Consider the following 13,988-nt stretch of genomic DNA (forward strand, 5'->3'; position numbering starts at 1 on the left):
TGGCGCAGTGGATAGAGCACCAGCCTTGGAGTCAGGAGTACTGGGGTTCAAATCCAACCTCAGACACTTAATAATTACCTAGCCGTGTGGCCTTGGGCAAGCCACTTAACCCCATTGCCTTGAAAAAATCTTAAAAAAAAAAAGAAAACACAAAAGCTAAATGAAGAAAATAAAACTCAAAAAATTAGAATAGGACATATGGAAACTAATGACTTTAAGAGACACCAAAATTATATCAAACACCTGAAAAAATGGAAGAAAATGTAAAGTAGAGAAAATGACTGACCTGGAAAATGGATCCAGGAGAGATAATTTACAAATTAATCGATCAACCTGAAAAGCCATGTTCAGAAAAAGAGCCTGGACCATATCATGCAGGAAATTATCAAAAACTGCCCTAATATCCTAGAACAAGAAGATAAAATAGTCCTTGAAAGAATATATTGATCACTCCCAGAAAAGAGATCCCAAAATAAAAACTCCAAGGGATATTGTAGCCAAATTTCAGAATTTTCAGCTAAAGGAGAAAATACTGCAAGCTGCTAAAAAAGAAGCAATTTAAATACCAGGGAGTCAGAGTCGAGATTACACAGGACTTATCAGTTTCAACATTAAAACATTGGAGGATTTGCAATATGATATTCTGGAGGACTTGGATTACAACCAAGAATCAATCCTACAACCCTGCAAAATTCAGCATATTCTTTCAGGGGAAAAGATAGATTTTTCAGAAGACTAGAACTGAACAAAAAATTTGCTTTTCAAATACAAGATTCAAGAGATGCATAAAATGGTAAATGAAAAGAAAAAATGCTTGTCAATAAGGTTAAGGGGGGGAAAGGTTGATCAATAAGACTAAATGGGGGGCGGCTAGGTGAAGCAGTGGATAAAGCACCAGCCTTGGAGTCAGGAGTCCCTGGGTTCAAATCCAGTCTCAGACACTTAATAATTGCCAGCTGTGTGGCCTTGGGCAAGCCACTTAACCCCATTTGCCTTGCAAAAAAAAAAAAAACTAAAAAAAAAGACTAAATGGGAAGACAATACCTGTAACTTGTGAGAATTGTATTTCTCTGAGGACAGTTGAAAGGAACATAATTAGATAGAAGGTGTGGGTATTTTTATTGGGACAACTGGAGGCAAGGTCCTCAGACAAAGAGTGGGAATAGAAACTGATTACTGTGATTATAATTTATGACTCTTGAGAATTATACTTGTGTTGGGACAGTTGAAAGGAGTGTATTTTGACCGAGTGTGGTTACTGGCAAACATTAAAGGATAATGAGCACCACACGAAGAGGCACAAAGGACCTAATTGAGGGAATGTAGGGAGAGCAGAAATATTGATTCATCTCAAAGAGGGAATGATATACATTCCCAGTTGAGTTTAGAAATTGATCCTACTCTATAGTAATGATCACAGTACTGGTATTGATAACAAATTTGCTCACTGAGCAAGAGGAATTTTGAGAGAAAAGAAAGTGAAGAATGGTTCTTATGTATTGGTGACGTCAATAGGAGACTGTAATAGTTTCCAGTATGGAACAGTTATTTGAACATGTAGTGAAATTTCATTACCTCTGATGTTTTAGGAAAGGAGGAATCCCATTAATTGTAAGACCACAAGAGAAAAAATCCATTAAGACTAACGATTAAAAAATTAAATAGGATCTTAATCAACAAAATTTCCAGGAGGGAAGAGCATGCAAAGAAAATCTATGCAAATAACAGCATTCATTCATACAGAGATTATCTATGGGGAAAGTTGTTCTCAAATTTGATCACCAGTTGAAACAATAAAGAATATGTTGTCCATACAAAGAAACACCAGGAAACTGTGCTGTGGAGCAGTGGGAAAGAAAAGCTTCCTCATTTTGGGGGAGGGAATAGCTTTTTTTATTTTTTTAGGTTTTTTCCCAAGGCAAATGGGGTTAAGTGGCTTGCCCAAGGCCATACAGCTGGCAATTATTAAATGTCTGAGATCGGATTTGAACCCAGGTACTCCTGACTCCAGGGCCAGTGCTCTATCCACTAAGCCACTTAGCCTCCCCAGGGAATAACTTTTAAAAATACTTAAGTGACTGAGTTTACTTGATGCAGTTAAGGATTAAACCCGTTCATTTTAACTTGACATTGCTGTTACATCAGAAATAAACTCAATGGGTGGCTAGGTGGCGCAGTGGATAGAGCACTGGCCTTGGAGTCAGGAGTACCTGGGTTCAAATCTGGCCTCAGACACTTAACACTTAATAATCACCTAACCTTGTGGCCTTGGGCAAGCCACTTAACCCCATTGCCTTGAAAAATCTAAAAGAAAAAAAAGAAATAAACTCAAGTGATGTTTTGTTTGGTCAAAACAACAACAAAAAAGATTTATCCTACCTCACGGGGAAGTAGGAGGGGAAAAAGAGGGGAAAGGCCAGGCAGCAGTCAAAAGCCAAACTTTGGTAAAGTGGGGTAAGGGAAGAGGAGAAAGAAAAGATGGAGAAAAAAGGAAAAGTTTTTGCACAAATAAAACAGTTGCAACCAAGAAATGCAGAAAACTGGAAAGCAATTTTTACAGCTAGTGTTTCTGTAAGAAATAATGAGCAGCTGGACTTTGGAAAAGTCTGGAAAGACTTTCATGAACTGATGATGACATGAGCAGAACCAGGAGAACATTGAACATATTAATAGCAACATTGGACAATGATCAACCATGAGGAACACAGCCCCTCTCCACAGTCCAGTGATCAAGGACCATCTTTTAGTACTGTCATCCACATCCAGAGGAAAAACTGGAGTCTGAATGCAGAGCTTTTTAAAACTTCTTTTATATGGTTTCTTTCTCTGTCAAGATCTTTTATCCCCTCTTCATTCTAATTCTTCTTTCACAGCATGGTTAATATGAAAATTTATTAAACACAAATGTACATATCCAAAAAAGAGAGAGAAGCAGAAACAGCTTCCGTCCCAAGTTGTTGAGCCTAAGGGGACTGGGGAGCCTCTCTGAGTACAGCTTTTGAACAGAACCTCTTCTCTTTTTATTTTCTTGATGGAATTATTTTTAATGTTTAAAATATATTTATTTGTTTTTGAATTTTGCAATTTTTCCCCAAATATTGCTTCCTTCCCCCCCACCCCCCACAGCTATACATTGATCTAATTGAATGTGTTGGGTGAAGAGTCATATCCTTAAGAAAAAAAATCTATGCAATAGCAAGATTACATAATAAGATAATGTGTGTGTTTTTTTTTTTTAATTAAAGGGAATAGTCTTTGGTCTTTGTTCAAACTCCACAATTCTTTCTCTGGATACAGATGGCACTCTCCATTGCAGATAGTCCAAAATTGTCCCTGATTGTTGCACTGATGGAATGAGCGAGTCCTTCAAGGTTGAACGTCATCCCCATGTTGCTGTCAGGGTGTACAGTGTTTTCTGGTTCTGTTCAGCTTGCTCAGCAGCAGTTCATGCAAATCCTTCCAGGCTTCCCTGAATTCCCATCCCTCCTGGTTTCTAATAGAACAATAGTAGAACCTCTTCTCTTTTCTCCCTTTCAGTTTTCTGGACCAGTCTTTGTGTTGCAGGGTTCTGTCAGGCTCCCTCTTGCTGGCCCAGCTGAGGAATCCATGGATTGGCCTCATGGACTTCCTGTCATCACTGTCCTTCTGTGCCCTTGGTTTTGTTTGAACATCTGGATTTTTCCTTTGTTTCTTTGGTAGGTGAAGAAGATCGTGGAGGAACCAATTCTCAAAACCTTAGATGTTATTGTCAGCAATGTCACAGAGGTGGGTTATACTCATGTTTGTTTGGAGCTGGGTGGTGGGGCTTGGAACAGGGGATGTCAAATCTGGGAGAGGGTCTTAAAGCAGGGGATGTCAGGATGGGGAGGGTCTGAGAACGGGATGTCAGCTGGGAGGAATTTTAGAACAGGGGATGTCAGAGCTGGAAGGCATCTCAGAACTGGAAGTATCAGAGCTGGGAGAGGCCTTGGAACATGGACCTTAGAATGTTAGCTCTCTCCACAGCTTGAGAGTTGATCTATGCCCTGTTCTCCCCATTTTGTTGTTGAGAACATGTGATTGACTCAGGGAGGTGGTGACTTGTCCAAGGTCACACACCAAATTCAAGGTAGATTCTGAACTATCTCCAGACTTCTGTATAAGGGTCTCATCATGGGGTCAGAAAGGCTGTTTTTTCCTAGCCCTTGGTAGGCTGCTTTTCTGGCTGAGTGTATTCTTTTTTGTGGTATAAGAGGAAGGAGCCTGGGAGAAAGGGACACGTATTTCTTTTAATGAACATGAAAGGAGTGGTTTGTTTCCTAATTTTGTCTTAACTAATGGGCAGAGGAGGTCATCAGAATCACTGCCAGGGTAATAGGAATGGTACCAGTCAGTAACATGCTTAGTGTGTAGGTGCAAGAATCAACCAAGCAGCCTCTGGCCTCTATAACTCACATTCGATTTTGGGGACCCCTGGGAGATATGTCCTGGGCCAGGACAAAGTCTGAGGATGGTATAGCATTCAAACCTGGCAAGAAGGTGGGTGACAAGTGAGGCAACTGGGCAAGGTCTCTTTAGAAGTGACCCCCAGGCTCCCTCATCCTGGTCTGCCAACAGCTCATGTTGAAAGAACAGTGTTCAGGTGCATTTCTTCAGCCACACTTCGTTATGCATCACCCCAAGCTGTGCAGAACCTGATGGGGACCCCTGAGCCTGGGGAGGGGCACAAAGAAACCAGAGCTAAAAAGCAGTCCTGGCTTGTGTTTGTTTCTCATATGGCATTAGCTCCTCCAGGGCAGGCCTCATCTCCCGTGTATACTGGGCTTGGACTGTGCCAGGGGAGGATTTCAGTGTTTGTGAAGTGGTGGGCAGTGCTGCCAAGCTTGCCATGGTCTTCACATTGATATCTCATTGGGTCTCAGGTTCCAGAGCTCACCACTTCCCCCCCCCCCATTTTTCAGGGGGAGAAGATTGGCTTTAGACTGAGTCCTGACCCAGCCAGAACTAGTGTGTTATGGGCAGGGCCCAGACCGAGGCCATGGCCCTTGTCTGCTGCCCCATTTGCCACCCCCAGTGGAGCAGGCTATCACAGGGTAATAGGAATGGGTCTGTGGAAGAAAAAGTAAGGTCAGATCAGGGGAGCATGGGAGTTCTGTGCTAGGGATGTGTGACCTCAGTGGTCAGGCAGGGTAGATGGGCAGTGTGTGGGAAGGCACCAGACATGTTCTGGGCTAGTGACTGGTCCTTCATGGCTCAGGCATGGCTGCCTGCTGTCACCTGGTGCTAGGGAAGGCTGGGCATAGACCACAGGGTGGCCAGAGCAGGTAAAGCTTGCCCATCTGAGGCAGGCCTACCCAGGCTCATGGCCTCCCTCCTGTAATGTCTCTGTCCTCTTTCAGGCCAACCCCAATGCCGATCTGTATTATTCCAACTTCAGCGATCCTCTTTATGTCACTGTCTTCAAAATGCTAAGAGATACATTGAACTACATGAAGGGTAAGTGACAACTGCACCCAGGAGGCTCTGCTGTTCTCTGGGCATGGGTCCTAGGGAGGGAGTGCTGTGGCTGCCAAGCAGTCACTGGTCATGGCTAAGCTCTTCTGGGCAGGTGTCCAGGAGAGGTGGCCTGAGGCTTCACTGGCCACTCCCCTCACCTGGCCAGACCAGCCATCAGGGAGCATTTGTTTGATGATCCCAGGGAGAGGACTCACCTCCCACCAGCTTCTCCTTCATGGTACTGACATCTGGTTCTGCCATCTGGACCCACCTGGACCTGGTTGTCCGTTTGCAGTCAGGAGGTTCATCTCATGGCTTTTCTTTCTGCAACTAGGCTTTCCTCTGCACACTCAGGGACTCCACAAACCTCTTACCATCCTCTCAGTGTCCGTGGTGGGGAGGCCCAGAGACAAGGAGGCCAACCCCTTCATTTTACAGTTAAAGAAATGGAGGCACAGAGAATTTTCTTGCCCAGGATCTCACTGAGTTTCTGACCCTGTTTATAGCACTTCCCATGAGGCCAAAGCCACAGGTGCGTACCCCCTTGAGGCCACTGGTCCAACTCATTCTTCAGCAGGGGAATTAAGGCAGATGGAGGTCACCCATGCCCTTTAGCAAGGTTTTCCTGCCCTCCAGTTCTGCTCATGTCTTGGCAGGTTCCTGCGTTGGGCATCAGGTGTGCCTGCCTAACCCACATCTGCTCTTCTTTTCCACAAGTCAGGAGGAGAGAGTCTGTCTGATGCTTCAGCCAAGTCTCACCCCTTTGGGCAGGGTCAGTGGTCATGCTCCAGAGCAGTGGAGGCAACCTAGAGACATCACAGCTTCCTCTCTTTTCCTTTATGCTCAGCAGCCAGCCCGTGACCATTGTGGAGTTGTTTTCCATCTTGTCTGACCCTTTGTGGACCCCCATTTGGGGTTTCTTGGCAGAGCTACTAGAGCAGTTTGCCATTTCCATCTTTAGCTCATTCTACATTTGAGGAAACTGAGGCAAACTGGGTTGCACATCTGTTAAGTGTCTGAGACTGGATTTTAATTCAGCTTTTCCTGATTCCATGCCCAGCACTCTGTGCATGATGGCATTCCCTTCCCCCCCCCCACCTATTAGATTGTGTAATAAAGACTATCTTGGTTCTACTAAAGGGATGCTTTGGAGCTGTTGATGAACTTCTCTTGGGGCTTTATGTGAAGTTGTTTTGTTTTCTTGTCTGATTCTATGCCACCCTAAATTTAGAATATTAAAATTTGAAAAAGTTATTAACAGCTGTGCCTTTTTCCATTTCCAGTGACCACTGGGCCTGGGCATGTCCTGGGGACCAGCCTTCAGTCCCCACATCTTTTCCTCCCAGCAGCCTCCGCAGGGTCACTTGCTCTAGATGCCCGCCCCCTGCCCCGGCATTTCCCCTTAGACTCCAGGTCTAGTAGTCAAGGTGCTGGGAGAGAAGGGGGTGTGAAGAGTTCCTCTCCATGCCCCTTGGGGCCTACTGGATGGTGACCTTTGGCCTCCCCTACAGATTGCTCCCCTTGCCCTGTCTGCCATGAGGTACTTTCTTGTGGTCGTTCTGTGCACCACGTATTTGTTTAGGGATTTGTGTTCAATCCCTACTGAGCTAGCTTCTCGTCAGCTTCCTTTGGATGGTCAGGCGGCTGCCCTTACTCTGCTGGCTGGCTCATCAGTCAGGTACCTGGTGGCCTTTCTGACCTCCGGCCTGGCTGGACCACAAGGCCCAGGCTTGATGCCAGAGGCCTTTGAACCACCTCTGTTTGGGGGCAGAGATGGGAGGGCAGTGTAGCAGAGATGTGGCCCCTAAGGAATCTCTGGATCCTCCACTGCCCTCTCCTCGGTGAGCCGTATAGTCAGACCTGTTCTCCTGGTAACTGCTTCCTCCCCACTTGATATCAGCTTGGGGGGCCTGCGAATCTGCAGACCCAAGGGCTTTGTGCTTGCCAGCCCACCTATGCTGGGTCACAACCTGGGAACACAATACTCCTGCCCCCTGGATTTCAACTTCACCTGGTGCTGCTGGGCCTGTCACCTCCCCAGAGGCAGGGTGTCCAGTCTCAAGGCACACTTGGAGGCTGTGTGACTTCAGATGGGTGCTTCTAATGCCTACTTGTTGCTTAGAAGTGTGCAGGTCACTGTCCTGGAAGTCCACTCCTTGACAGTGGCCGTGGACTCCATTGCCTCCAGCAGCGCCTCTTTGGCCTGATGGGGGTGGTCTGCTTCTCACTCTTTCCAGATCTCCCGATGACCTTTGTGAAGGAGGTCCATGACTTTGTGCTGGAGCAGTTCAACATCAGCCAGGCGGAGCTGCAGAAAATCCTCCATGATGTTGACCGCATCCCGAATGAACTCAGTCCCTTGAAGCTTCGCTGCCAGGCCAACGCAGCCTGCGTGGACCTCATGGTGTGGGCCGTGAAAGACGAGCAAGGTGTGTGTGTATGTGTGCATGCGCGAATGCGTGCGCGCACTGGCACTGCCAGCTCTTGGGTCTCTTGCTCCTGTTCATTCGCCCTGTGGTTCAGACTGGACTCCTTCCCCTTCTCCTCACAGTCCTCTTCACTTAGCCAGTGTAGCAGCCCTGAGAGACTGCTGGCATCTGCCACATACCTCCTGTGCTCTCCCAGGGCAGGGCTTCTCTCCCACAGGTGGGCTCCTCTTCTGGACTGGGGGTTTGAATGGCAGATCCAGGTGGTGGAAATGGGCAGTCAAGGCAGAGGTCTTGGTCCTTGGTGCCAGGATCAGCAGGCACAGAATTGACTTCCTGGCCATTGGCTCTGGGAAGTGGTGGCTTTCTCCTCTTGAAATAGGCAGGATAAAGTCACAGCCATGGTCGGTGTGGACACCCTTTGTAATCACGAAGGCAGCATTTCCCTCAGTTTTATTGAGGGGCCAATATCTGGTTTCCAGTGTTGGAGGCTCCTGGGCTGCACCTGGGAGCTTCTTGGTGTCTGTTGAGTGAAGGAAGGGACAGAGACAAGCCAGCTCTTCCTGGACCCAGAAAAGCTGCTTCCCAGGAGGCATCATCTGTCTCAGAAAAAATCACATCAAAATGCCACTCTTTTCCTAGGACCTTTGGCTGGGATGTTGAGAGGAGGAAGGAAGTGACCGAGATGAGGTTGAGGCCTGGCAGCATCAGTGTGGAGGAGAGCAGGCTGGGTGGGCAGCGCCCAGAGTCAATCTGCATGGAACAAGCTTTTCTTAGTCAGAATAGCCCTAGTGAGACAGGGGCTGCCTCCCCAGAATCGGTGCTCTCTCCCTCCTCTCAGCCCAGGCCATTTCCATGACTCTCTGGCTCAGTTCAGTGGTCAGGAAGTTGCCACTGAGACCCCATGGGACCCCAGAACAGGCTTTATGAAGACCATGTCCATACCACCCCCCCAGACTTCTCTTTCCTGGTGGTCTGGCTGGGGCTGAGGGCAGCAGGGCCATCACCCGTGTCTTCATCCCCACTTTAGCTTTGGATAAAAAAGAATGATATTGTCAAGTACTTGGAGCTTTGCCTGGCACTTAGAGTTACTGTCCCTGTGCGGAAGAACTGCTCTGACCCTCACATTACATATGAGGAAGCAGACCGAGAGGGCTGTGGTCGGGGACTCACAGCTGCTGAATGGCTAAGGCCAGACGTGTCCTTGGGGCTTCTTGACTCCAGGGCCAGACACACTCCCCTCGCCTTGACTGCCCCAGGTGCTGTTGGCTCATCTCCAGTCAGGCTCATGTGGGGTCCATATCTCATGTGAGGGGTTTGCAGAAGGGTCAGATCCAGGACCTGTGGAGGCTATGGCTCATGAGGAGAGTTGGGAGAGATAGGATGGTGCTGCTCTCCCCTCTCCCCTTGGGGATTGTGCATTCTTGGTTTGGAGTGTCCAGGACCAGCAGAGGGAGGAAAGGAAGAGAAGGCATTGACTTATTTATGAGACAGCATTTATGTAGCACCTACCATTTGCCAGATCATATGCCTACCTGCCAGGTATGTTCTGAAGAGGATTCCTTTTGGGAAGGAGGTTGGTCTTTGGTGGCTGCTGAGTTCTCTGCCAACACTGTCGGTCTGGGAATTGAGTGTGAGCTCCCTCAAAAATAAGAGTCCCAAGGGCCTGCACCTCCAGCACCAGAGCCCCAAAGGACTGTGATCTGCATTAGTGGAGGGAGGGCAGGAGCCTCATGCAGAGTGGGTCGCTGTCCATTGGGAACTCAATGGTTTCTCCTTTTTGTTCTCTGACTTGACAGGAGCCGAAAATCTCTGCCTCAAGCTGTCAGAGAAGCTTCAGTCCAAGACCTCCAGCAAAGTGATCATTGCCCACCTGCCCCTGCTCATCTGCTGCTTACAGGTGAGTCTCCTGGCAGACCGTGAGCCCCATCTCTCTTGCATGCAGTCAGCTCCATGGACTCCTGGGGCTTCTGTACCCACAGGTGAGGGATGCAGTCCCTGATGGTGAAAGGCCCCTCTGCCTCCTGACATCAGGAAGCTCAGATGGGAGCTCCCCCAGGCAGGCCCACCTGTCCACCTGCCTTCATATCTCCAGGGCTGAGCCTGGCTCAGAGCAGGGGCTTATTCACTCCTGGGTATCTGAGAGACCCCAGCCTTGAGTCCTTGGCACCATCCTGGAGGCCCAGTGGGGCTCCTTGGGCTGGGGAGGGAGGTGGGGTCTGCCAAGGCTCTGCTCCATTGACTGATAGTGAACTTGTGAGTGGAAGACCAGGAAAGAGGTTAGAGCCAGAGCTTGGGAACAGGGCAGCACTGACCCCATCCTCCTCAACATCTGTGGCCAACCGTTGCTCCTTTGTGACTCCAGAGCCTGGGCCGCCTGTGTGAACGATTCCCGGTGGTGGTTCATTCAGTGACACCATCTCTGCGGGACTTCCTCGTCATCCCGTCCCCGGTGCTGATCAAGCTATACAAGTACCACAGCCAGTACCACGCAGGTACCGTGGCCCCCAGAGGGGATCCTTAGAGCAGCTACTTCGTGGTGATGTGGGGCACACAGGAGGCACCTATGCTGATTCCCAGCTGTACAGGGCCCCGGTTTTGGAGAGAGGAGGCACAGATTTTGAGCCAACTTTGAGATTTTCCCTTTCTGACTCTCAGTTTACCCTCCCTCCCAGGGGGCCGTGGTGACCTTGTCTTTCAGAGGCCTGCTCCCTTCTTCCTTGGTCCTTCAGAGAGAGCTCCAGGCCAGCTTCTTGTCTGCAGCTGGGGAGGGCAGTGCCCATGCCCTGTGCTGCCCTGGAGGCCTGCCTTTTAGACCTTAGCCAAGGGGTTCCACTGACCAGGTCCTCCCCTCCACAGAGAAGCAGGGGTGGGGACCCTCAGACCCCTCAATCAGGCCACATGCTGTCATTAATGTTTCTAGAGGACGGTTGTCTCCATCTTGTGGTTGTCCTTCCCTCATGGACCTGGGCCTTCTCGGTTTTGTGACTCCATCTTTTTTCTCCTTCACTTTCATGGCTTCTCTTGATGCTCTGGATTCCTTTGTACTTGAGGGACTGTCAGAAAATGAATGATTCCCCCCACTTTTCTCCAAGAGAAACCTTGAGAGCACTCTAAAACCCAAACCAGAGGCTGCTAGGGAGGTTGGGTTCTGAGCTTCTGAGCTTTGACCAGGAGCAGAGCAGGCTCTAGTCAAACTGTGTGTGTGTGTCTTTAGTTGGCGGCAGTGACATCAAAATTAGCGTCACCAATGAGCATTCGGAGCCTACGCTGAACATGATGTCTGGGAAGAAGTGCCAGCCGTCCATGTATGAGCAGCTCCGGGACATCGCCATAGACAACATCTGCAGGTGGGGCCTGGGAAAGCAGAGCTGGGCCAGATGTGAAGGGGGTTTTGGAGGGGCCAGATGGGGGAGGGGGTGACAGAGATTGCTATCCTTTTCACTGGGAGTTTTCCCTTGTCTGTGCAGGTGCTTAAAAGCTGGTTTGACGATAGACCCAGTGATCGTGGAAGCTTTCTTGGCCAGCCTCTCCAACAGGCTCTACATCTCCCAGGAGAGTGACAAGTAAGGCCTCTGGTGCCTGTGACAGCTTCTCAGGGCCTCAGGTTCCCCATCCATGCAGTGGGCTCCATCCTGGAGGCCTTACTGCTCTTTGTCCCTCTCAGTGAGGTCAGGACAAGGATGATGGTAATGGCTCAGAATGTCCCAAGGGCACTCCACTAATCATGGATGTGTGCCTCTGTTGTCCACTTAGAAAGTGGCTTTTGCTGGGGTCTTTTCAGGGTTTTTCCTCCAAATTAGTTTGCAGGATTAAGAATCTATACCTGAAGGCAGGGACTCAATAGGTGCTTAATGGATGGAGATGAGCTAGAGATGGGGGCCTCAGCCAACTGCTCCAACTGCTCAGATTGTGTTTATCCTTGCCCTTAGGGATGCTCACCTGATTCCTGACCACACCATCCGCGCTCTGGGGCATATTGCGGTAGCCCTGAGGGACACCCCCAAAGTCATGGAACCTATCCTCCAGATCCTGCAGCAGAAGTTCTGCCAGCCTCCATCTCCCCTTGATGTGCTCATTATCGATCAGCTGGGCTGCTTGGTGATCACTGGCAATGTAAGCATTACCCCTGTTTCTTCTGTTAAACCTGTTCTTCTGAAGCAAAGAGCCCAGGGCCACTTATCCCAGGAGGGATAATTAAAAAAGACAGGATCCCACAGCCTGTGGGGACCCAGGGATGGGACAGGAAGCCTAGCTTCTTGCTCTGTTCCTGCTGACACATTCCCCCAACTCCTCATCCTCTGAGAGAAGGGGACCCCAAGTGATCCCATGGTCTATGCTGAGGCTAACACTGGATAATATTCAGTAAGAAAATGGGAGTGGGGGAGGCTGGTTGTTGGGCCAGCACATGGACATCCCTACATCCACTGCACCTTTCTGCTGTGGTTTGAGAGAAAAGAGTTAACTCAGAGTGAGTCCATAGAAGCTGGAACAGCACCTTTATTGGGCCATAGAATTGAAATAGATTCAGAGGTCTGGCTGTTCAGCCTCTGTCCAGTCAGGAAACCTGTCCTGCAGCAGCCCCAGATTTTGGCCATCCATCCTTGACTTGAAGCCCTCCAGGGAACATGCACCTCCCCCACCCCACCCCCCCCTCTTCTGGTGCCAATCTCAGCCTCTTAGCAGACTGGCCTGGAGTAGCCATGGTCACAGAATTCATGCCCCAGGGGTCATCCTTGGGGACTGGTTGTATATTTGGTGACAGCCTCAAGATCCAAACAGGGCAAAAGGTGGGGTGGCCTTTGAGAGCTGGGGTTCCCTCTTGCCCAGGTCAGGCCCTGGACCCTCTTAGGTCTGACTCTCCAGGTGGGCCCTCAGCCTGGATCTGGGCCTGGAGGCTGCTTGGGGCTTTTTGGGAAGAGGCTGGTGACTTTGGGGAAAATGTTTTCTTTCAGCAATACATTTACCAAGAGGTGTGGAACCTCTTCCAGCAGATCAGCGTCAAAGCCAGTTCTGTGGTATATTCAGCCACCAAAGACCACAAGGATCATGGCTACAGGTACTGCCCAGTCATGAAGAAGGTTCTGGGGGGTCAGCTGGAAGTCCGACTCAGGGTATAGGCCACCCTTGGGATCCCTGGAGGCCAGAACTGCACAGCATGTCCTCCGAGGCCTCCTCAGGCTAAGCCCATTGGCCTCACTGTTCTCTCTCTCTCTCTCTCTCTCTCTCTCTCTCTCTCTCCTCTTTCCCAGTTCCCTCAGAGCTTGGCTCCTTCTGAGCTCCCACATGAAGCCTCTTCGGATTGCCCCCCAGCTTTTGTATATAGCATTAAGCACCCCCTCTCCTACCCCCATACACCACTCAGAAACTATCTCTTTGTTGGCTTTGTACTTCGTGCCTAGCCTAGGATAGTGGGGGGTGGGGGGGTGCTTCAGGGTTCTTGACCAGAGAGTAGCAGCTGAATCCCCTAAAATTGAATGGTGTGCCCACACACCTGCCAGCCCACAGTAAGTAGGCACACGCTGCCCCATGTGGAGGAAGTGACCCCCTGGCTTGACCCATCTCCATTGTACTAGCTCCTGGCATCTTCTTCCATTTACTCTGTCCTCATATGTTCCGGGAGGAGCTCAGACAGAGGCCTCCCTAGGGAGCTGGGGCCAGCAGCGAGATGCTCTCTTGGACATCCCAGTTGGGCGTTACCAGAAAGGGCATTGCTCTCTTCTCCTGGCCCACCCGACCACTGGGACTGCTCTTCCATGGCCCTTGGTGCTGGAGGAGGTCCTTGCCCCCAGGGTGGCCCAAGTCACTGAGGTGGGCTTTCTGTAATGCTGCATTACACTGCCTTCCCCCCTTTTCATGGATGAGTCTAACTAACGAGTCTTGCAGAGGGCCCTTTGTGGCTTCTCCACAGAGAGGCCTCCTGGCCCCAGACCACAGCCTCTTGTAGAATGGAAAATACAGCAAGAGTGGGTGCTGGAGCCCAGCCCAGTGGGCATCCCACCTCTGAGCCCCATAGCTTCCAGTCTCTGCTTGTCCATCTGTAAAAAAGAACATTTGTCAAGTTCTGGGAAGCTTGCAAGCCCAGGT

At 49.6% G+C, this 13,988-nt stretch overlaps 1 protein-coding gene across 1 annotated transcript in view; it reads left to right on the top strand.

The window, feature by feature from the left end:
- The window catches only part of PI4KA (phosphatidylinositol 4-kinase alpha), a 116,937-nt gene that overhangs the window by 25,180 nt on the left and 77,769 nt on the right, over window positions 1-13,988 (top strand). Inside the window, exons 9-17 of the mRNA XM_074206573.1 lie at window positions 3,700-3,765; window positions 5,379-5,475; window positions 7,713-7,904; window positions 9,701-9,801; window positions 10,267-10,396; window positions 11,119-11,251; window positions 11,372-11,467; window positions 11,834-12,017; window positions 12,857-12,960. Coding sequence (XP_074062674.1) covers window positions 3,700-3,765; window positions 5,379-5,475; window positions 7,713-7,904; window positions 9,701-9,801; window positions 10,267-10,396; window positions 11,119-11,251; window positions 11,372-11,467; window positions 11,834-12,017; window positions 12,857-12,960 — 1,103 coding nt within the window. The remainder of the gene's footprint in view (window positions 1-3,699; window positions 3,766-5,378; window positions 5,476-7,712; window positions 7,905-9,700; window positions 9,802-10,266; window positions 10,397-11,118; window positions 11,252-11,371; window positions 11,468-11,833; window positions 12,018-12,856; window positions 12,961-13,988) is intronic.

This window comes from Macrotis lagotis, chromosome X (genome assembly GCF_037893015.1).
Source record: "Macrotis lagotis isolate mMagLag1 chromosome X, bilby.v1.9.chrom.fasta, whole genome shotgun sequence".
Lineage (NCBI taxonomy): Eukaryota > Metazoa > Chordata > Mammalia > Peramelemorphia > Peramelidae > Macrotis > Macrotis lagotis.